Source organism: Brachycentrus maculatus, unplaced genomic scaffold (genome assembly GCF_059751285.1).
Source record: "Brachycentrus maculatus isolate JH-2025_06_01 unplaced genomic scaffold, ASM5975128v1 h1tg000270l, whole genome shotgun sequence".
Classification (NCBI taxonomy): Eukaryota; Metazoa; Arthropoda; class Insecta; order Trichoptera; family Brachycentridae; genus Brachycentrus; species Brachycentrus maculatus.
In genome coordinates, this window is record NW_028281021.1 from 1257881 (window position 1) to 1281455 (window position 23575).

The 23575-nt window shown below is 34.2% G+C and overlaps 1 protein-coding gene across 3 annotated transcripts; it reads left to right on the plus strand.

The window, feature by feature from the left end:
• The first annotated feature begins 208 nt into the window (after window positions 1-208).
• Window positions 209-23575, plus strand: zfh1 (Zn finger homeodomain 1). 3 transcript variants are annotated; one of them, XM_088266544.1, is made up of 4 exons: window positions 209-410; window positions 16407-16645; window positions 18140-20240; window positions 20353-23575. In XM_088266544.1, exons 1-4 carry the CDS (start codon window positions 317-319, stop codon window positions 20544-20546), a joined length of 2628 nt encoding a protein of 875 aa, XP_088122670.1. In that variant the 5' UTR covers window positions 209-316; the 3' UTR covers window positions 20547-23575. The 3 variants fall into 3 exon arrangements, with proteins under 3 accessions (XP_088122670.1, XP_088122671.1, XP_088122672.1); XM_088266545.1 differs by having other exon boundaries at window positions 16407-16630; XM_088266546.1 differs by lacking the exon at window positions 209-410 and adding an exon at window positions 433-1202.

Below are 23575 nucleotides of genomic sequence, written 5' to 3' on the forward strand. Positions count from 1 at the left end.
GCGCGCGCGCCGGGCGCCAGAGAAAGGAGATAAGTAATTGTAACGGAAGTTTTAGTTATGAAGGTATGAGAGGGACGTTTTGACGCCGTGGCTTCTAAAGGAGGTGGGTTGGAGTGAGCGGTGCAGAGGAGTCTCCGTCCCTCTCGCATCTACGGGATCTGGCAGTAGTGGGGATGCGCGGCGCGGACGCTCCCCGGAGTCGGCAGGAGCAGTCTAGTTAGTCGGTCGGCGGACGCCCGTCGAGTTTGCGAGCTTTTCCGATCGCAGGTCCACATTCGTTCTCTCGCCGCTACGGGGGACGCAGCGTCGGCTAGTGATGGTTGCACGCGGCGAAAGCATGTACGGGGGCTATGGTGACAGTTATTCGTATCGCCTGTGGAGTTTGGCCCGCGTTTGGAGCTCCTGCCAATGTGAGTAGTAGAAAGATTGCGAAAAAAATAGTGCTGTAAAATATTTGTGTTTTTAATTTTCATACTTTTTTTTTATAATTTACACTTTTCAAACTTTTACAAGTTTCGTAAAAAAATAATGTTTTCTTCACACTTAGAATATTTATTTTACGAAGTGTTATAATGCGACTATTGTGATGTGGCAAATTCCCATGCTTAACAAAACTTTCAAACTTTTATCAACTTCTGAATATTTAAAAAAAATTAATTAAAATAAAGATATGTATTTTTTTTAATCCAATAATTTAAGAAAATTATAAATTAAATATAAAATTTATTTCAATAAAAGCTCTGGGAGTAATTGATCAAACGGCACATCTGTAACGAATCAATTGAAACACTTGAAAGGTGAAGCGACACGATTGATCTCCGGTAGTAAAAAATCAAGAGTGTACAAAATACAGAATTGTTTGAAAAGTAAAGTCCAGTCATGTAAAAGCGCGACGCATCCATTCGATGCGACAGAGATGAGCTCGAGTGAATCACTGGAAGAGATTGCGGCTCCATACCTCGGCACGTAATAACCTAAAGTTGCAAACAATCTCATATCGCGCTAACAGCGGGTCCACTCCGCTACCCGTTACCTCATTAGTCGCCCGATCTCCGCTGGTGTGGTATGTCGCGAGCAACTGCTTCTCTTGCCTCTGTGAAATAAACTGACTTTTGTGACAATTCGATGTTGTACTATTAATTCGTGCAATATGAGGTGCAAACGAATGCCAACGTCCACGGCCGCTAAACTCGCTGCATTCCGTAAGCTTTTTATTTTATTTTTTTTTGGTTTTGAAATCCTCTCCTCTTACCTACGATCACTCTCCATTCATTCATTTAGTTTTTTACTTTCTTACATTGTGACCTTTTATAAATTAAATAATGATATTCCGCAAAATTCACCGAGCTGATAAACAATAAATATCTTCCTTTACTGATGAATTTAAAAGAAATCTTACGATTTTTACCGTGTGTCTTATTTGTCCAATTTCTGATATTTTATAGTGTAAATTATTTTCCCGATACCAGATTAGTTTTATTTTAATAGTACCTATTTCTACAGCAATTAAATAAATAACGCATTTCACGTTACCTTTTCGTTGTATTTAGTGACTGATCAGAATAAGAAAAAAATACTCGCGTCATTTTGCCAAAAGTCCAACACTAATGAAAATAAGCAATTGTTTAAATGCGTAAATTTTTACTATTCAGTTTATCCTTGAAGTTACTTGTTTTCAATTCAATAATTAATTCATCGTGTATTTTTTGGCAATAACTACGTACTTATATTCAATATCAGCCGATAATTATTACACATTTAACAATAACATAAAACTCTTACGAACTTAAACAAAAACCTTTGTTGTAGTAAATACTTAATACCATTTGTGTTTATTATATAAATAAACTAAATATATTGCCTTTGTAAGTACAATTCATTCGTAATTATGATTTTAAAAGCCGTAAACATAAATATTACCTGCTCGTCGGTCTAAATAGCTGTAATCCTGAATAACTATTCAATACAATCGTAATCCCCTGACTTCACGACGTCTCAATTACTATTTAACTACCTGTCACAACACCTTTGTATGTATTATACAAACACTTGTTAGAATTCTACCGCATACCCTACAAATTATATAGCGCACCTTTAAATCTGCCCCTAAAAGATTTGTAAAGAAAGAACCCTAAACACTCACATAAGATATTTGCCTCGTTGCTTTTATACCTGCTTGTATTATTTACCGTGGGCTCGGCTACCAGTTTGCTTTGTGTTCGCTGAGATGGTATTTAGTTTTCATTAATGGAGTCAAGTGTTCTTTAGAAGTATTCTTTGTGTTCATCCCCCCTCGTTTTCGAGTCGTGTGTCTACCTTCTAGCCTCGTTTTTTTGTCTCTCTTATAAAGTCTGACGTGTTGTTAGTTCTTAGACCGGTTCTGTGGCCCCCTTCCACCTTCGCGAGTAATCTATAAACTCTCAGGTAGGGATGGTAGAACCGCCTCTTTCTGATGCATTCCATCATGGCTTCTACCGACAGGATGCCCCGTGTTTACGGTTCGTTATATCGACCATTTTGATTGTTTTTTCAACACATACGGCAGGTGCGACCGACTGCTCGGCAAGACAAGGAACTTGCATTAAATAATGCTTCGGAAAGGGCACCGGAATGTTTCTAAAATTAACATTTTAAAAGTCCCTTTGTAACTGAAGGTATTAGTGGATAAATATAACTCGCACAATACGTGCTCGGATTAGTCTTTAGCCATCTAAATACAGGCACTTCACCCCCATTTTTAAGATAACGGTGTAATATGTACATTGTCATGATTGGATACTATAAAATGAACAATAATTTCACTATGCTACATTGCGCAATTTGTGCAAAAAACTTTATAAAAGTTTATAAAATCGTTTCTATTAACGTTAAAACGGAGATAAAAATAACTTCCATGAATCGTTAAATACTATTGAAGTTTTCAGAAGTACATATTTTAAATTTATGGAATCTATCTATTTTAAATCATAGATAGTCTTACGAGAAATGTATTTAACTTTTAAAAATTATTTGTAACCGTATCTATGATTTAGTCCCGCTTAAAAAAAACCTTTTTGTAGATCTTAAAAATATAATAAATATCAAACTTACTTTTAAGATATTCCTACAATTATCTTTTGTTTTTAATTAATGTTTTACTTATTACATACAATTTTCGTACTGATTGAATATGTAATTAACATGTAATATTTCGAGTAAAAATATTATTTGATCAGAAACGTATTTGCAAGCATTCTATGGATGTATTTGTATCCATGGTTGTGTGCTTTATTTATTAACGACTTATGTACACTTATTTATTTTATTATCTTTTTTATATAACACTCGAATATTGAAAAAATGGAATGATATTTCGCTCACTCCTTTCAAGAACGTCATAAATCAAAAATCGTCAATTTTCAGTTGTGCACGTTTTCGGAATGCCCAGAAAATGTACTATATCCCACAAAAGCGGCATATTTTTAACTTAATATTTACCTGCTACAGGGCAGAAAGTGTTGTTTTTGCATTTTGAAGAAAAGGTATTGATTAATTATTTTTTTAAACATACTGAATATCATTCAAATGGAGAAAAAACCTTCAGGTTTTACTTAAAAAGATCTGTTGCACAATAAAAAGTTCAATAAGTGGCTTGATATTTATTTTTAATATATTGTGTTATATTTTTAAACTTTAAAAACGTTCTCCCGAAAAATCAAGTTTTTTTATTTATGACGTTCTTGAAAGGAGTGAGCGATTTATGCAAAAATTTTAAAGTTAGTTGAAATTTTATTTAAAATTATTCATTAATTTCAAACTTAATATTAAAGTAAAATAAAAACCTTGAAAAAAAATTAAAGCATGGATAATTATTACCAGATTGAAATAAGATGATGCTTCTGCCATCTATCGACGAGTAGCAGAAACAGAATAGTTCTCGGTAAAGCCGCGACGGCACCACCTAACGGGTCTACTTCGTACCTGTTTTGTTTTTTGTTACAAATCTCAATGTTATGTCCTCATTTTGCCACAAATGTATTTTGCATTTTAATTGCATGTCACCTCCATGCCAAGAATTAAATAAAAGACAACTATTATACCGTGAATTGCGCAATATAATTAGTTAACAAACTTTTGACTCTTGTAACGTGTCTTGTACACGGATTTGTGCGCTCGTAAACATGTAAATGATAAAAAAAACTCATCGTCAAATTACTGAAGAAAAAAAATAATCCTATCCCCACCACAATGGTGCATAGAGTACCGCATCAAATCAACAAAGTGTTAACTTGATAATTTATTATAAAAAGGCAAGGCGATGATGATCATTCCCGCGCTCGACATTATTTTTATATATTAATGAATGAAAGGATGATGTTAGTGAAGGAGCTCTAGATTATAAGGACATAACTGCTATATGACCAAAGAAATGCAGTAAAAGGAAGCAGCATTGGTTAAGGCAAATTTTTGAGTTTTTTGGAACTAGCATAAATATTTTACCTACACATTATCAGTACTTTACGACGTTTATATTATAAATAATAAATGAGCCCTTGTTACTGTGCTGATGCGTAGGGCACTTCCTGCCTTAGTTCAAATAATCCAACTGGATAAACTAGTGTTATTCGTATTAAATTGACTTCGGTGAGAATATAACCGTACAACTCGGATCCCATAAAGAAACCGTTGATATTAAATAAATATATTATGTTTCTACAACAAATTATACTGACATGTAATAACCGTATATACATGTATATCGTGAGTGTACTGGCTAAAAACGTTAACTCGAAAATATGCTATTTTTACTTAATGATGCATATTATAAAGTTTTCAACGTTCTATAAACTGGAAAAATACGCTAAGTAGTTTAAAATATCATATTTATGTGGTTTTACAAGTAAATTTAACTTTAAGTTTAATAGCTTTGAATAACGGATTTTTCAAATAGGGATTATAGACAACGTTTTGAGTGTGTCCAAATACTTGTTCACTTGTTATTTGGACACACTCAAAACGTTGTAAATAAATTATCTGGTCAAATTATAAGCTTAATAATAAAAATGAAAATGGTATTTTCTGGCGTTTCTCATGTGTGTGATTATAATCCAGGATTCGGATCTCACATACTAATATAAGAGTTTCTGCTTAGTAAAAAGCTTCTTTACATCTCACCAATAGATGTCTCTAGTAAAGTTCTAATGATTCAAGAACAAGGTTTCTAAATTAATTCATATATATAGAACTTCCAAGAATTTGAGTAGTGTGGTTGTCAATAATGGGTAGAATTGGTGAATGTTACACGTGTGTAAAGTGATCACTTAAACCAGCCTATGACGGTCGTCAGCCCCGTAAATGCCCAGGCTTCCATATTCTTCTTCATCTTTGATGAGATGTTAAAAATAAGGGATTTTAGAGTTAACGTTTTTTGCCAGTATACTCGCGATATGTTCATTAAATATTTATTTTTATAATAGCTTAAATTAAAATTGAATTTTCGAGTGATTATTTCATTACGATCAGTATTTCGCGGAATTGTCATGATAAACGGATTGTTTATCTAAATTTGTATAAAAATCTTTGTTATTTTGATGTGACGTCACGACCTCGTATTTTTCGCTCAAAATATGAGCGTTTTGCTACGTTATGTTATGGAAATACCTATTGAATTTCAGATAAATAATCGTTTTTATAATTCTGATGATGGAAGTTGAGTTTCGACAAATAATTGTAGGTAGATATCGTACGTATATAATTCGCTCACTCCTTTCAAGAACGTCATAAATAAAAAAAACTTGATTTTTCGGGAGAACGTTTTTAAAGTTTAAAAATATAATACAATGTTTAAAAAAATAAATAAACAGCCAGTTATTGAACTTTTAACTACGCAACAAATCTTTCTAGGTAAAACCTGAAGGTTTTTTCTCCATTAGAAAAATATTTAGTATATTTAAAAAAATAATTAAACAATACTTTTTCTTCAAAATTCAAAAACAACACTTTCTGCCCTGTAGCGGGTAAATATTAAATTAAAAATATGCCTCTCTTACTGGGATATAGTACATTTTTTGGGCATTCCGAAAACATACACAACTGAGAATCGACGTTTTTTGATTTATGACGTTCTTGAAATGAGTGAGCGAATTGATTATTTTTTACGTAATATTTACTTGGTTAAATACGTAAATAGACAATATCAGATTGCATTGTTTAATATTATTTGCTGACGATTCTAACTAAAGTAGACATTAAGTTTCTGCACTCTATCGTGTGACGTCAAACAATCGTTAGGTAGATTACGGGTAAGTCCAGTGGTCCTCAAAGTGGGGTGCCCACATCCCAAAGGGACCACAGATTTTTTCAAAGGTACCTACGCCACATTCCTCTTCAAAATACTACAAGTATGTCCTATTTTTTAAGACATCTAAACATAGATGAAGAAGAATATGAAAGTCTGGGCATTTACGGGGCTTGTTTGAGTGATCACTTTACACACGTGTAACATTCGCCAATTCTACCCGTGATTGACAACCACACTGTTCAAATTCTTGGAACTTCTTGATATATAGATTAATCTACATACACAATTCTTGAACTCGATAGACTTCACGAGAGACAACTGTGGTGGGACTAGGCAAGCTTTGTTAAACCAGTCTATGACGGTCGTAAGGCCTGTAAATGCCCAGACTTCCATATTCTTCTTCATCTATGTTGAGATGTCAAAAATAATATGAAAAATAACTCCTAATTGGAGATAATCCGGATTTGAGAACAAGTATTTAGACACACTCAAAACTTTGTAAACTAACATATGTCCTCTCGCGCGCACAAAATTATAAAAGAAAAACAAAATGCAAAAATAGCGCCTGCTGCAAGAAGTGGATTTACGATTACTTCCGATTATATACGTTTTATATAGTGTTTCGTAATTATTAGGGGGTACAATTTGTGATACGATTATTTTCGTCATGAAGGTGTGCGGTAAAAAACTTTTGAACATCACTGGATTAGTGGACAAACAAAAATACCATTGGTATTTGCTAGTTTCTCTTCTGATAAGGGCGTTGCCTTTAAATGTTAGCGCGTTATTTTCCATTCGCAATATTAACAATAGAGATACAATCTTATACAGCATCACCGACGGACCAAATTTTTTTCAACATAATTATAAATATAATTTCCGTATTGCCTTACATATCCATATGATTATTCATATAAGCAGATAACTTATATGCTAGTAATCTTATATGATTATATTATTTTGTCCGCTTCCGTGGTGTAATAGTTAGCGTGTTTATCTATCGTGCTGGAGGTCCGCTTTGGGATTTGATTCCCTGGGAGAGTGAAAATAAATATCAGTGATTTTACACTCCAATATATATTTAATATTACCCTGCACTGATCCCTGAAGCGCAAGAGCGATCACCTTACCTTTGTGTAAGTAACGATCGAGATAACACTGCGTTGAAATGCGATGCAGTGCCCTATGCACTATCTGGTGCGGATAAGGGAAAAAAAGAAATACGATAAGATTTTTAACATTAAAATACTCTTATTTTAGTCGAAACGTCATACGTTGCTTCGTTCTTATGTTGAAACTTCACTTTCTAAGACGTTTCTAAGAACACTCAATAAAGATAAATAATTCGATGTAATTTTTTAAAATCGGCATATCGGTCTGTTGATTTCCTGTTTTCCGGATAAATCCGGAGTAATTTTTGCCTCTTTTTGTCTTTATTTGGTGAATCTGGCACTGAAATTGTATTTTAAATACATACAAGTGTTGGAGTAGTCGCCGATGATCATAGTTTGTTCTGCGTGAGCAACTAATCATGTATTTTGGGAGCAAATGCGCAATGTTGATAAAGAAATCTCCATTTTAAACGTTATGACGACACAAACGTGAAAACGCGATAATATGGCGCACTAGGTATTTGTGATACGATAAATGTGTTACAAAAAATAAAATAAGCGATAATAAATTAAAATAAAGCATTCCTATACTCATAATATCTCTTTGTAAAATAATTATGTACGTGTGTCGTTTTAAATTTTAAATGTTAAAATTACTGTAAATTGTTAAGCGCGCTTGGGTTATTTTTTCACGAAAACGGTACCATATAAATTGTCCCTTGCATTTGTTCCTATTACAATATTATTGCCGAGGGTCGTCTTTATTTTACAGGAAGAACAATCAATGTAAGTAATTAACGCTGATGACACCTTTTGCTGTTAAGGAAATCGATGAGTTTCAAGTTATAATCGTTTAAAGATTTTTAATTTCAGTTTCTCTTGGTAAATACCACTATTTCTTTAAATTCGTAAAGGCGCATTCAGACGTGAATTTCTAAGATCTTATAAGATCATGCCTTTAAAAAGAAAGCGAGTGTTTTTGCCTAGAATATTCACTCACGAATTATATGAAATTATTGTAACTTAAAACATAAAGAGTAAATCCACTCACAAGTAGGTATAGGCTATAAAACTTAAGCTTAAGCCTCAGTATTGCCAAGATTAGCGGCGTTGCATAAGCCGAAGCTAGATTTAAGAGTCACTTGGATGTTAGGTAATTCAAACAGTGAAATCTTTTTTTTACCACTTCAATTCTGAAGATTGAGTGTTCGTCAGTCCAGCATGGTAAAATCACAAAAATATGAACAGTAATATTTTTTCTCCTTGCCTTTCATCTCCCATTCGAAGGTGAATTGCAAACGTGCAGATGTCGGAACGCCATCGCCGGCCCAATTTCGGAGGAGATGATTTAATATGCAAATGCCCGACAGGCCTACTAGATACGGGGCGTCCGCTTTTTCGTCGGTTTCCTAATCAAAATTTCAAATTCGCCACATATCAAAGCTGACGATATTGGGGTCAGAGTCACCGTTTTACGCCGATTGTGCGGCCCTGATGCTAATGAACTGATAGCTAATTCGCGGGATAAATTAAAAACATGTTACATATCGACGTTCTTGAAAGGCAAGAACGTCATATGTAAATCAAAAATCGTCAATTTTCAGTTGTGCGTGTTTTCGGAATGTCCAGAAAATGTACTACATCCCAGCAAAAGTGGCATATTTTTAACTTAATATTTACCCGCTACAGGGCAGAAAGTGTTGTTTTTGCATTTCAAAGAAAAGGTACTGTTTAATTATTTTCTTACATATAGTAAATATTTTTCAAATGGAGAAAAAACCTTCAGGTTTTACCTTAAAAGATTTGTTGCACAGTAAAAAGTTCAATAAGTTGGCTTGATAATTATTTGTAATACATTGTATTATATTTTTAAACTTTAAAAACGTTCTCCTGAAAAATCAAGTTTTTATTTTATTTCTGACGTTGTTGAAAGGAGTGCGCGATTTATACAAATACTTATGTAGAGGATGCTTATCGCACTTCTGTATAACGTTTGCAAGATGCTGTGTGACGCGACATTTGCGTTGTAGTTTTAAACAAAATGGAGTCGACACGAAATCGACGTTTACACCGTGGACGTTGATCTTTTACGCATTAGAGCATAGTGTTATTATTATTATTTATCTATAAAATTATCATTCCACAAACGTCATATGGTGTCGCGGAAATGTGCCCACAAAGAAAATGGTCAAAGTTTTCTCTGTGTAGCGCAAGTCATCTTGTCGTCTTCGTTTTTACCTTATCCACACCCAATGGTTCAAACGGCATTAAATTGCATCGTATTTAAGCAATGTTATCTTGATCATCACTTAGATGTAGGCTAGGTGATCAATCTTACGATTCAGGTACCAATCCAAGGTAATAATATTAAATAAATACTAGAGTGAAAAATTACGTCGAAAATATTTTGATCTCCCCTGAGAATCGAACCTGGGGTTTCTAGCATGGTAGCTAAACGAAATAACCATTACACTTCAGAGTCAGATCTTTTTACTGTCGTATATGGTACAAATAAAACACGATTTAATATTTATTCTAATATTTATTCAATATTACCCTGGACTGGTACCTAAAGTGGAGGGCTGATCACCTTTCCTTCGTGTGTCAACGATTAACATAACACTGCGTTTATATGATGCAATGCCCTATGCACCATCGGGTGCGGATAAGGGTTTGAACGAAGTTGAATGAATGAAAAAACGATTCATATCGCAGTGATATGGTGTTGAATGAATGAAAAAACGATTTGTATCGCAGTGATATGATTTAATTGATCGTTCATTTTTTTCTTATTTTGTATCTAAATAAAAAATAGACTTGATACTAGCAGAAACATCCTTACACTGGGTGACTCCCAAAAAAAACGATAAAAAAAGTAAATGAAGAGTTAAGTATTAGAACTTAACCCAAACTTCTATATTATAATAATTATATGTAAATATAGAAGTTCGGTTAAAAGTATACAGAGTATACAACTTTTTCAATCTTTTTTCAATAACCTGTCCATCTAAATATCTGATGTGAAATGGAAGAGAGGCACAAGTCTCTAACATATCGCTCACTCCTTTTAACAACGTCATATATCAAAAATCGTCAATTCTCAGTTGTGCATGTTTTCGGAATGCCCAGAAAATGTACTATATCCCAGCAAAAGCGGCATATTTTTAACTTAATATTTACCCGCTACAGGGCAGAAAGTATTGTTTTTGCATTTTGAAGAAAAGCTATTGTTTTATTATTTTTTTAAATTTACTCAATATTTTTCAAATGGTAAAAAAAAAACATTCAGGTTTTACCTAAAAAGATCTGTTGCACAGTAAAAAGTTCAATAAGTGGCTTGATATTTATTTTTAATACATTTGATTATATTTTTAAACTTAAAAAACGATCTCCTGAAAAATTAAGTTTTTTGATTTATGACGTTGAAAGGAGTGAGCGATATACTATAGGACTTGTGCCCCTCTAATATATATACAGATGTTATAACTATTTTATGACTTGTCAATCTAAACAAATTGTGGATACATAATGACCACTTTGTTGCTGAAATGCAATAAGAGTTGAGAAATATCTCGGTACAAAGTCTTTGAGTACAATAGGTGCTATCGCAAATACAATACCTCACTGCTGCGAACCTATGGATAAATATACTTACATTTATTGAAAGTAAATAATATTGCAGTTATTAGTGTGAGTTATGACAACTAGGTAAAGATAAAAGATTCAATTAGAATGCCAATACATCTGCCTGGTATCTTAGTAAGTAAATATGTCAATAAGTCTATGCAAAGATAAGGGTTTTGTGGTTTGAGAAGTATGCTTGTGGGAGTAGGTACTAGAGCTGCTTGTATGTTGCCGTATACCGGTTAAAAATAATAAAAACATATTCTGTGACTGTCAATTTTATATTATTTGACATGGTAACAATCTTTAGTCAGTTTTAGGCTGTTTGAGCTGAGACAGCTGCCATTTTAACGTAAAAGAATTATAATTTATATTTTAAGCACTAAATTTATGATTTTCAATAATTAAAATGTCTCCTCCTCCCCTGACCCCTCCTCTCTTTCTTAAACTTGCTACCGAATTCTACCTATTTATCATTAGAATCCTAGAATACTTTTTTGTCTAATTGTTAATTAATTGTTTTTTAGTTTTTTGATAAAATCTATTACATCAGACAATAATATGTATTAACTTTTAAAAACGTCTGAGACATTACTATCTGTCATTAGAATCCTAACTGTCGATCAAACCTCCTCCCTCTACCTCCTTCCCTAAATTCCTTCTTCCTTTGCCCTCCTTATTATCGTCTTTTGTTAATTTATGTTTCTTTTTAAATGTCAATTTGTAATTTATGTTTTTTTTTAATTATTCAAGTACTATCTGCCCACTGATTGCAAACGGCTATATATGGTATCAAACGTTTTGATCAATATCACTAGTCCGTCTTTGGTCGGTTGGAAGATATTGCTTTTTAGCAATAAGCCCGCCAATGTACTTTTTATTTTCTGTACATGAAGTTTAAATAAATAAATAAATAAATAAATAAATAAATAAAATGTAACTTTGTTTTAAAATCACTATAAATAGTCAGTCTTGATAAAGAAACGGTTAGCTTCGAAACCGGTAGATATTTATAAAGTTATAATAAAATATTTATAGTGATTATAAAACAAAGTTACATTTTAATTGTAAAAGGATTGTGTCATTGATTGACACGACGCAAAAAATGGACACATCAAAAGTTGACTACAATTAATGATAACTTACTTTAACACTCTCCTTATTCATCGTTCACTTTGTGTAATACCACTTTAAATTTAAATTTAAAGTGGTATTACACAAAGTGAACGATGAATGATAAGGAGAGTGTTTTATTACCATACCACATAGTTAACAATGCTTTTAATATACCAAATAAATATTTCTTTAGTCAGTCGATAGATACAATTTTCTGGATACCTATATGAAAAGTATAGGTAAGTACCTATTTGATACTCACGTGGTTAGTTTCAAAAAGTATAGACTAATTAATAAAAAAAATTATCAAAAATAAATATTCGAAAAGATTTCTGTAAAATTTCAATGATTTTGAGGACGCGGCAAAATTATTTAATTACTCGGCTGTATGCTAGCTATTTCTTACGACATGCCAAAACGTTTTAAATAGCCACTCGTTTAACTGACGTTTCAATATTATCTCAAGATGCACCTGAGTCGATAAGGTGCCTACCTAATGACACGTGTTATCTTGCATCTTACCTGGCCACGTGGGCGGAAAAGTTATTTCCCGCCAACACACGTTAAATGGCGCCCGGAAGTTGTACATTAGCGCCAAGCGCCGTCAACGGTACAACCGACAGTTTCATTTTCAAATGCAGTGCGCTAATTCAACAAAAAGCGAAGCCGAATCGGGAACACAAAAATGTACGCAGATGACAGCTGCTCATAGATATTTCTTTCTCTCTCTAGCACAGGGATGGTGAACCCTTTTGACCCTGAGTGCCAAAAAAAAAACTTTTTTTTTTCAAAATAATATTATGTCGCGTGCCACGTGCTATGGAAATAAAAATGCGTCAAATGTTTCTGTAACTTCAGATTTTTATGTAAACAATGCATTAAAACGTCGAAGTGCTTATTAATAGCAAAATAAAAGAAAATAATAAAAAATACGCGTATTCAAAAAAATGTAGAATCCTTAAAACTTCATTATTTGTGAGATTTTTGCTTTGTTTTTCTTTGTAAATTTTCATATCGGATTCATAGCTGGTAGCTTTTTATAGAATACAAGCAGAAGTACTTTCGTTTGTAAATCTACTTCTTTTGTCTGATTTCATAAAGTTCATTGGAGAAAATAATCATTGATGAAACTATTGACGAACGAAGAAAATTCACGTGGCTATTCAATTTTTTTTTTAAATTTTTATAGCATTTCTAAACCTTTTTTTGAACATTTTTATAATCGCTCTTATTTTATCCCCTTCATTCGCGTGCCATAGATTCGCCATCCCTGCTCTAGCACATGTTTGCGAATTTTCGCTCCGTCCTGTTGGTAGTGCTGAGTGACCAACTTCACGTAAAATTTGCAATGTTCCCGCCACTGCACTCGGGTAGGTACCCACTAGAGTTAATGGTCGCACTTACACGATATTTATGAACATAAATAGCTGGATACAAAGTACAACGCGATATTATTCGTATATTTTTTTAATCATTGCCTATTCAGTATTTTTTTTCTATTTTTCAATTTTAAAGCATCTTAGATCGTAGATTGATACTTGAAAAACAACAAGAGTCTATTTCAATAAAGAATAATTGCGTTTGGATCTAAAATTTAATTTTAAGAAAATATTTTATAAAAAATACATTTTATGAATGTTGGAAAACTGTATGTGTAAAAAAAGAATATTGTAATGTAGTTTTTGTTTATTTCAACATACTATTAAGGGGATACAACACAGATTTCAATCACTGGCCGACCACCGGAGAGGTCACACTTCTCTTCACACCCGATTTTTAAACTAACTAACTTTTTAAATGTATATTTTTAGAATATACATATTTTCATATATATCGTAGAATTTTTGTTATGTATTTTTTTAACTCCTTTCCTTATTTCTTTTCAAAACGGTGTAATTATTTCGAAGAAAAACTTATTTTTTAATGCAAAAACGATGTTTAAGAAGAAAAAAAACGATTGCGTGAAAAGTTACCTGCATTAAGAGAAAACTTAGCTGCGACTTAACGAATACTGGGCCTTACACACTTGTATCCTTTTGGATTACTATAACATTATTCGGGTCTATTTCGACGTTTGATATTTATTTATTCTTAAAACTAGTGGTAGGCTGGAATTCAACTCCCCACCCAAAGTAAAATATATATATCATTCTATCTGATCGAAGTTCTAAAATTGCGGTAATAATTTCTAAAATGATAAAACTATGCATAAAATATAATTTGAAAACTAATTTTTATTGTTATTATTTTATTTGTAAATATGAATTAGACTTGAAACTAGCAAAAACAATATTTCGCTGGGTGACTACTAAAATAATAATAAAAAATACATAAAAACTATGGGAGTACGTATGGAAATATCGATTGTAGGGTACGTTTTTTGCTATGAAAATTACAAATAATCTAACCTCGAATTTCCAACACCTTAAAGTAAAATTCACTCACCAAGCTCGTACGGAAACTTGAACCAATTTCAGGATCCAATCCGGAATTCTGTAAACGAAAAAGAGAAATATTTGTGTTTTTATTATTTACAAAAATACTTCAATTTCACACTATATCTGTGAGCCTAAGCGGCTCATTATTAACAATCGGTATCAAATTGTTGTAGAGTGGGTTCGAACCTCGAAACTCTGAGTCCAGAGTCCGCAACACTAACCACGGGACCACAACCTGACACAATATTACGATCATCTTTCGTATTAATATTACTGTTGTTTCGTACATGATTATACTGCTATGAAATAACTTTACTAAATTAATGACACGCTTTTTTACCCTTACTTAGCCTCGTGACGTCGAAATTACACTATTTTATATGAATTTTGCACTCAACACTGAAACACTTAGTCAATTATTCACTCGCGAACTACATATTACGCAATGCCAAACGAATACAGCTAGGTTTACAAACAACAAACGACATATGAACTTCACGGCATACACTTAAAACAACAACTAAAATCGTTGCACAACGTTTTATTTGCATATAAGGTTGACAATAATCTTCTTTGTTACACATTAAAAGCGCACTTTCAATACTTCGCTCGACGAGGTGAGAATTTGCGAAAAATGTGACAATAACATTTTCATGTTAACGGATTACGCCATGATTGCGTAATTTCATTCCTATTTTTATTATTAAACACGTCGATTACATCGTATTGGCGCAATGTTATCTTGATCCTTACTTACATGAAGGCAAAGTGATCACTCCTGCGCTTCAGGGAACAGTCCAGGGTAATATTAAATAGATATTAGAGTGTAAAATCACTAATATTTATTGTTACTCCTCCCCCCACGGAATCGAACCCGGGACCTCCAGTACGGTAGCTTAACACGGTAATCACTACACCACGGAGGCAGACAAAATATACAAACGGACAAGACACACATTATATATAATATATGTAATTCACACGTCATTTCATGTGTGAGTTCTCGGCTGCATCCACGGTTGATTTAAGTAAACTTTTTATTTATTAGAGACCTTTATTCAAATGTATGCAAGATGTGTTTTATATATTTCATATATTGTTTATGCCTGAAAACATGATTTTATTTTACTCCCAAGTCCGCCTCCGTGGTGTAATGGTCAGCACGCTCGGTTACCGTACTTGAGGTCCCGGTTTCGATTCCCTGAAGGGGGGGTCAAAATAAATAAGTGATTTTTTCACTCTAATATTTATTTAATATACCCTGGACTAACTTGAAGCGCAGGGCTGATCACCTTTCCTCCATTATTAACGATCAAGATAACACTGCGTTTATATGAGTTCTATGCAGTATCTATCGTTGATTTGAGTAAGTTTTTTTTATTTATCAGAGACCCTGTAAACATAATCCTTCCTGAATAAAGAGTATTCCATATATTGAGAGATGTCTGACACGGTTACCTTTTTTTTATGAAGTTACTTACCATTTTACTGGTTATTTTATTCGTAGTCGGTTAGTTTTTTCCGATTTTGTAATCGACTTGTCTTTATTTTCTTGTTTAATTTTCTTAATTTAATGTCATTTTAATTAATTGTCTTATTATTCTTCTTCTTCTTCGAGAGCCCTCTGTCCTCCACTGCTGGATTTTTTCTGGCTCCACGGCCTCTTCCCTATATTACCGTTTCCTTCGGCGTCTTTCTAGGGTCTTCCAACGCCCATTTAGTTCTCCCAAGGTCTCCATCTTAAAAAAAGGTCAATCTTGTGGGGTCCTGTCTTGCAATGTGTCCTGCCCATTGCCACTTGAGTCTAGCTGATTTTTTCTTCTCTATTTGTTCCAGACCCGCCCCTAACCGGGCTGGAGGACAAGGTGTCGCCGCTGCCGCCCGACGAGGACGAGGACGCGGCCCCGGGCGGCCGGACGGCCCGCGGGGGGCGCGCGCCCCGCTCGCCGCCGCACCCGCTGGGGCCCGGGGGGCCGCACGTGTGCCGCCAGTGCGGGGGCGCCTACCCCTCGCGCGAGCTGCTCGACAAGCACGAGGAGCTGCACTCTCCCAACACGCAGGTGAGGGGGATCATTGTACGTGAATCTCTATACTCTCTATCTTTCTTAGCGCCCTGGTACCGGAAAAAAGCAATGCCTCCCATATTTTCAACTGGTCATTCACTTTTTGACAGTTTAAAGACGGGTTCTGATAATAATTAATTAAACCAAATCCGCTCCCTAGGTGGAGCATATGGTTGTCCACAAACTGTCTCCAGGCTTTTCTGTCGGCTGCCAGCTCCCTTGCATCCTCCCAAGTCAGATCCACGTCTCGAAGTTCTGACGAGAACTGCCGAAGAATTTTCAGCAGTGGTCGTCCTGGGCGGCGCGAACCTGATGCCTTGTAAAAGAGGCAAGCTTGATTAAGGCTCTCGGGAGGCATGCGGAGTACATGGCCAAGTCAACTGAATCGCTTTTTCTTGAAGACAGTTGTGACCAAGCTGCACATAATAACTAAAATAAAATCTGATAATAACTAAACGCACTTTTCTGTCTAAAATAGGACATGCCTTAATATTCGTCTCGGTCTTCCGACGGCCTCTCCATAGTATCTTTGTGATAGTTAGTTTTATAGTTTCTGCTTCGACAACATCTGAGAAGGTCTTCACCAAAACGTTACATTTTCGTTTTAAATTATCAGGAATTCTAGCTTGTAAAATTGTTACGTTTTGGCGCGATTTAATGATTTCATATTGGTTTAACATAGGATCGGTCACGTTTTGTCTCAACTTAAATTAAGATTTCGATAGAATACAGTAAACAGAACAGATTTACATTTAATGGATTTTTTGTGCATTATTGGAAATGTTACTTTTTGAGTACCTCCACATCGGTTTTCGTATGACCGCTTTGCAAAAGGCATCAACTGTGAAGATACAAAATCGATTAATTGTATGTCGCCTTGGTTCGTCGTGCTCAAAATAGCTGTCAAGTTTTCTCGCCGTCCGTCGTAAATATTTGTTTTGATTATAAATTCGTGAACCCGTGTAGTACCTCTTTGGTGGTAAAGCGATGACGCTGTCACCATCAGTATGTTAATGTTTTTAAATATCGGTCCACTTTTGAGTTCACTCGAGATAAGCAAGGGCCCGAGATCATGGCCACGAGAGAAAAATATTATCTTTTATGAATAAAGTATCTCTAGTGCGTAATTAAATAGGTATCGATGCAAACAGCGAACTACACACACACACTTGAAATATACTCTAATTAACGCAATTTATGTATTTATTTTTAAACTTATCATTTTTATAGGGGTACTTTGTACATAAATACGGCGATTTTAATTGATATGACGCCCTGAAACCTTAGGAACGTTATGTTTACATTTATATTTTCTTCGATTCTTTTCCGGTTTACTTTCACTTACTCCTATTTGATAACCCATGCCCTCTTCCTCTTGAAATGATGTTATTGATCCAATTTACTTGGAAATGGCGTCCTACACGTATTTGTTTAGTGCCAATGTTGAGTATCTTGTTTACTTTGTCTCCTTTGTATTTGTTTGACCAATTTTTTTGTTTGTTTCAGTCGTGCAAAATATGCAACAAAAGTTTTGCCAACGTGTATCGCCTGCAACGTCATATGATCAGCCACGATGAAAGCGCTCTGCTGAGAAAATTCAAATGCAACGATTGCGACAAGGCGTTTAAGTTCAAGCATCATCTCAAGGAACATCTCCGAATTCATAGTGGAGAGAAGCCCTTCGAGTGCGGAAACTGTGGGAAAAAGTTTTCGCACTCCGGGTCCTATTCGAGTCACATGACCTCGAAGAAATGCCTCGTTATGAACCTTAAAATGGGTCGCATTCGACCAAATAACCCAGCTTTAAATCCTGAGAGAAGTCCCTCCAGGAAGAGGACGACTTCGTCTATGTCGCAGATCAACAACAACTCTGCGCCAAATAACAACAATTCCTTTATGCCAATTTTACCAAAGTATAATGAAGCGGCAGCAGCTGCATTTTTAGCTTCGTTTACTCCGAGAGAGGGAGGTTTCCCTCCCTCCCCGGCCTCCTTGGGACCACCTGGACTCCCCCCGCTATACCTACCTCCCGGTATGGGAATGCACCATCCTGCAACCATGCCCCCGTATAGTCTGCCTCCATCTATAAGTCAACTCTTAGAGCAAATAGCTTCTTCTCAGTACTTACCGCGTAAAGTGGAGTCGGATATAAATGTCAAGGATTCCGCAAGTTGTCATTCCGATCCTGAAGATTTGATCGAAGAAGTGACGGAAGATGAAGATAAACGATCGTCTTTAGGAGATGAACGGGAACTGGTGATGGATATTGAAGACGATGAACCCGTTAGGGTCAAACAAGAAAATAACCACGAAGATGAAGGCGAACGTGTTAACCCGCTACCGCCTCTTTATGCTGAACGCACATCTCCATTGATGAATCATAACAACGCATTGGGAGGATTAAATATGATTCTGGAAACCGTCAACGCTTCAGTAACAAAGCACCTTCTTCAAGCTAACATGCATAAATTATCTCCTCGTCCTTCCGAAGTTGCTTCTCCGCCATCTTCGATAGTCTCAGTTAAGCCTGACCCTGATGAGACACTGCAGTGCTCTCAATGTTCCAAGGTGTTCAATCACAAAACTGAACTTCTCCAACATGAACAGGTTTTATGTGGTCAACTATTCCGTAAACACGAAGGATTAGCTGCGCAAATGGCCGAGACCGTCGCTCTGAACAGAATCGAATCAGAAATGCATACATCAGTGAATAGTGGCATGAGTGGAAGTGAAGATGAAGAATATTCAAAGGATATGGACGGCAAGCATTTAGAAAATGAACGAAAAGTTAGGGTCAGAACTGCGATAAGTGACGAACAACAAGCCATATTGAAAGAACACTATGCTCGAAACCAAAGACCGAATCGCGATGAGTTTAAACAAATCGCTCATCAACTTGGATTGGATAACCGCGTTGTTCAAGTGTGGTTCCAAAATAATCGTGCCCGCGTTCGTAGAATGACCCAGTCTCTTTCTTTTTCTGAACAACCGTTGGATTTATCAACAAAGAAGAGTATTTATTCTACCACTTCGAGTCCATCTGCTTCTCCATCGTGTAATGCTTCATTCGCTCATTCGGATTCTGGAGAAGAAGCCGTTAATTTGAGTCAGAAGTCGTCGCGAAGTCCGACACCGTATCGTCATCCTTACCAAACCAACTACCAACATTCCAATTGTTCATCGTCATCGATCGCCGATTTCAGGCATTCGCCATCACCAAATGACATAATTCACAACGGGATCCGAAGAATCCCTCAAAATCACTATAAAATGCAGGCCAGTCCGAATATTGGTCTCGTATCTGTCGATAAGCTGACGGCATACAGTCCCGATACGCTGGTATCGCACTCTCCTCTGATGAACAACCACTTGAACTCGGACATCGGCAGAACTTTCAGTTCCAGCAGTCCGGGTTCGGAGAAACGCTCGTGGACCGAGGAGTCTCGCGTGTCTCAGGACATCGACGGGGAAGATCCGTCTATGAAAAAGATTCGTCTAAAGAGCATGGGAGAACCGAAGGAGCCGGAGGGTCAGTTCATTTGCGACCAATGCGACAAGACCTTCGTCAAGCAGAGTTCACTGGCCAGACACAAATATGAACATTCTGGTGAGTACTTTTTAAAATTATTTTCTTAGGTTTTATTTTTGTGAAGTTACTGTGTTTGCCTTCGGGAGCTCGGAGTTTGCTGTTTCTGATTGATTGGTTTATTTTCCTTCAGGTCAGAGGCCGTATAAATGCGTGGAGTGCCCGAAGGCCTTCAAGCACAAGCACCACCTGACCGAGCACAAGAGATTGCACACTGGCGAGAAGCCCTTTCAGTGCTGTAAGTGCCTGAAGAAGTTCTCCCACTCTGGCTCCTACAGCCAGCACATGAACCACCGCTATTCCTACTGCAAGCCATACAGAGAATAGATTATACCTTCAGCGTTCTCAAACTTCGCTGCTTTACCATCTATACCAAACTTTTTTGAAAATACCAAACGTTGAACATATACAATATTTGAAGTCTGTTTCGATAAAATACTTTTTTAAATGTTGCTTGATCCCGTTTGTATATAAAAGCACATGTTTCGCTTCCAGTTTTAAAGCTGGCTTTTAAGTAAATTGAATAATGGTCGAAGTATATAAATAAAACAAACAAATATATTGCTTTACCAATTGAACGAATCGGTTAAAATGTATATGCTGCCTATTCTTGTCTCTTCTCCTATTACTAATTTTAAGATTTAATATTAATAAATGACATTCAATTTCTTAACTCCTAAGATATATTATACCAAATATGGAACAGCGATGAATATAACGATTCGTCGGTATTTATAAAATTTGACATACCTTACCTTAAGGTGTTAATGCCCAAACATTTTATTGTGATTGTAAAATATTTTTTAAGGATATTTTTGTTTCGTTTTTCGTCTTTGATAGATGATCGCGATCATCAAACGGTACCTGTACCAGAATACTCATTTGTTTAGTCATAACTGGTTCTTGTAAAGTGGATTCAATGTGCCAAAAATGTAAAGTGAATGCCAAAACCAAATTTTGTCCTAACAATTATATATTTATGTTTGACATAACTCGTGCCAAATACGCTGTGCAGCGCACTTCCTAATCACTGGATATTTTAACGGAAACCTAAGAAAATCCAAAAATGAACAATTAATCATTATTATAATTTACAATTTATATACATATACCTAAATATTATTATTACGCGTAAGATTTGTTCGTCCCCATTTAAAAAATATATATCTAATCCTTATATAAAAAATGTAAATATTGAAAATAATATATATAATGTTGGGACATTTGCCAAGTATAATATATTCCTAATAAAATGTCGTGTGATGTAAATATTTTGTCTCAAAGTTCTACTAATGTTTGCGGAGAACTTGAAGCCCATTCATCATCGACAATTTACACATAAATTACCTATATGTTTAGTGTCGTAAGCGAATTTCCTTAATTAATACCAAATAAATATTTCTATTTCACTTTAACCAGTTTAATAAAATTCCTGATATATTGTATCGAATAAGGCGTTGTTTAACAAATACTATTGCTAAATACAACATGTAGATTGTATTGATAGAAAAGCTAGACTTAAGAAAGTATTTATTTCGTGAATTGACGTGCCATTCAGTAACAAACAGCCTTAGGTGGTATTTAGGTAAAATGACAATATTCAAATTTGCTACAATAGGTTAATGTTTTATGTATAAAAAGATCTTTTTTAAACAATCAACCAAATTAAAATCATGATTATGTGTCTATTATATTTATATTTCCAATTTGCGATCCAGTTTCTTTTGACCCTTCGTTAAAATTCAATTAAATTCATTTTTAAATACCGCATTCACTAGGTCGATCGTAACTTTGAATTCATCTGTTACAATTCACCTACTAGATCGATTCTTGTAGATCTATTTCCTTCTCTGTTTACGATTTTTTCACTCAACAGTATTTTATTAAATCCCCGTTATTGGACGTTAGTTAATTAACATTAATACATCGAATACTAACTCATACAGTGTCATTCCAAAGTATTTAATCTGTGCGAAAATTAATAAAAGTTATGTTTCGAAAGTATATTGTATTAGTCGTAAGGAACTTGAATATATTATATATTATTAAAATATAATAAAACGCATTAAATGAATAGTTTATTATAAATTTAAAATTATATTTATATACACATACTTAATAAAAGTTAACGAAATAAAATTATATTCTGACAATAAATAGGGCAGTATTGCCGGCAAAAATATTTTATTTCTACGTTTTGTGGTGCAAGTAAATAATAATAAAATAAAAACTACAATTTTTCTTGCCTTCAGTATTTTTGGTATTATTATTTTAAATGCCTTCATTCGTTCGTTTTTATTTTATTATTACGTATGATAAATTTTTAAACATACATTTAAACCAGTAATTAATCTAAAAAAAATATATTCCTGATTAATAAAAATTATATTATGTAATATTTCGGAACCTTGAACATTCCTGTCGACCATTTAAGAAGCTCAAATATATGTAAAATTATATTGGATTTCATTCATGTATCAGTCATTTTAAACTCAATAACAATATCAGTGTTATAAAACGAAAAAAATGTTTTAAACTATTTTTTATATCTTGGTTATTTTTATTTCTTGTTACAGCCAAGAATTAAAAACCACGAAAAAGTGTTAACTTATAATTATGGTATACCAAAATATTAAAATACGTGTGTAATGTACCTACTCATTTGCTTTAAATGTTGTAAATAATTTGATTAATACTCATTTTTGCGGTTTCTTGTACAACGAACGGTATATAAAATTGCGAACATTTCGCAAAAAAAACTCGCATCGAAAATGCACCATTTTATTTCGTTTGAACTTCCACTTTTGGTTACTATGTAATATTTTTTTTAATGTTTTTATTTTAGTATTTTTTTATTATTTCTTTTAATATGGGCTAGTTAAACCAAAGAATACTTAAGATAACAACATTTGTTTGACTCACCCTGTATATTCGAAAATTGTGATGTCAAAAAATGTTTAGCATATTGTATATCTAACTTTTTGTTTTTAATGTATTACCCAAATATTATTTTTTACAAAATGTTATAGTTTAAGAATTTTGTAAGATATTTTATGTGCAGTTAGATGATATATTTTTTTTGTATTATTTTCCTTTTTTGTTCATTTCCATGTTTTATATTTTGTTAATTTGAATATATATAAAATTTAACGTGTACATGTGCTAGATATTTTATTTAATTTTGATACAGTCTGTCTCTGTATCTGAATACAATATTGAACTTAAGAATAACATGATTATTTTTTAACATATTCTAGAAGATATTATAAAATAAATATACATTATAGATATTATAATATAGTATTCAGCATGAATATTTTACTCACAGTGTATAGAAATACATACAATTATAAGGA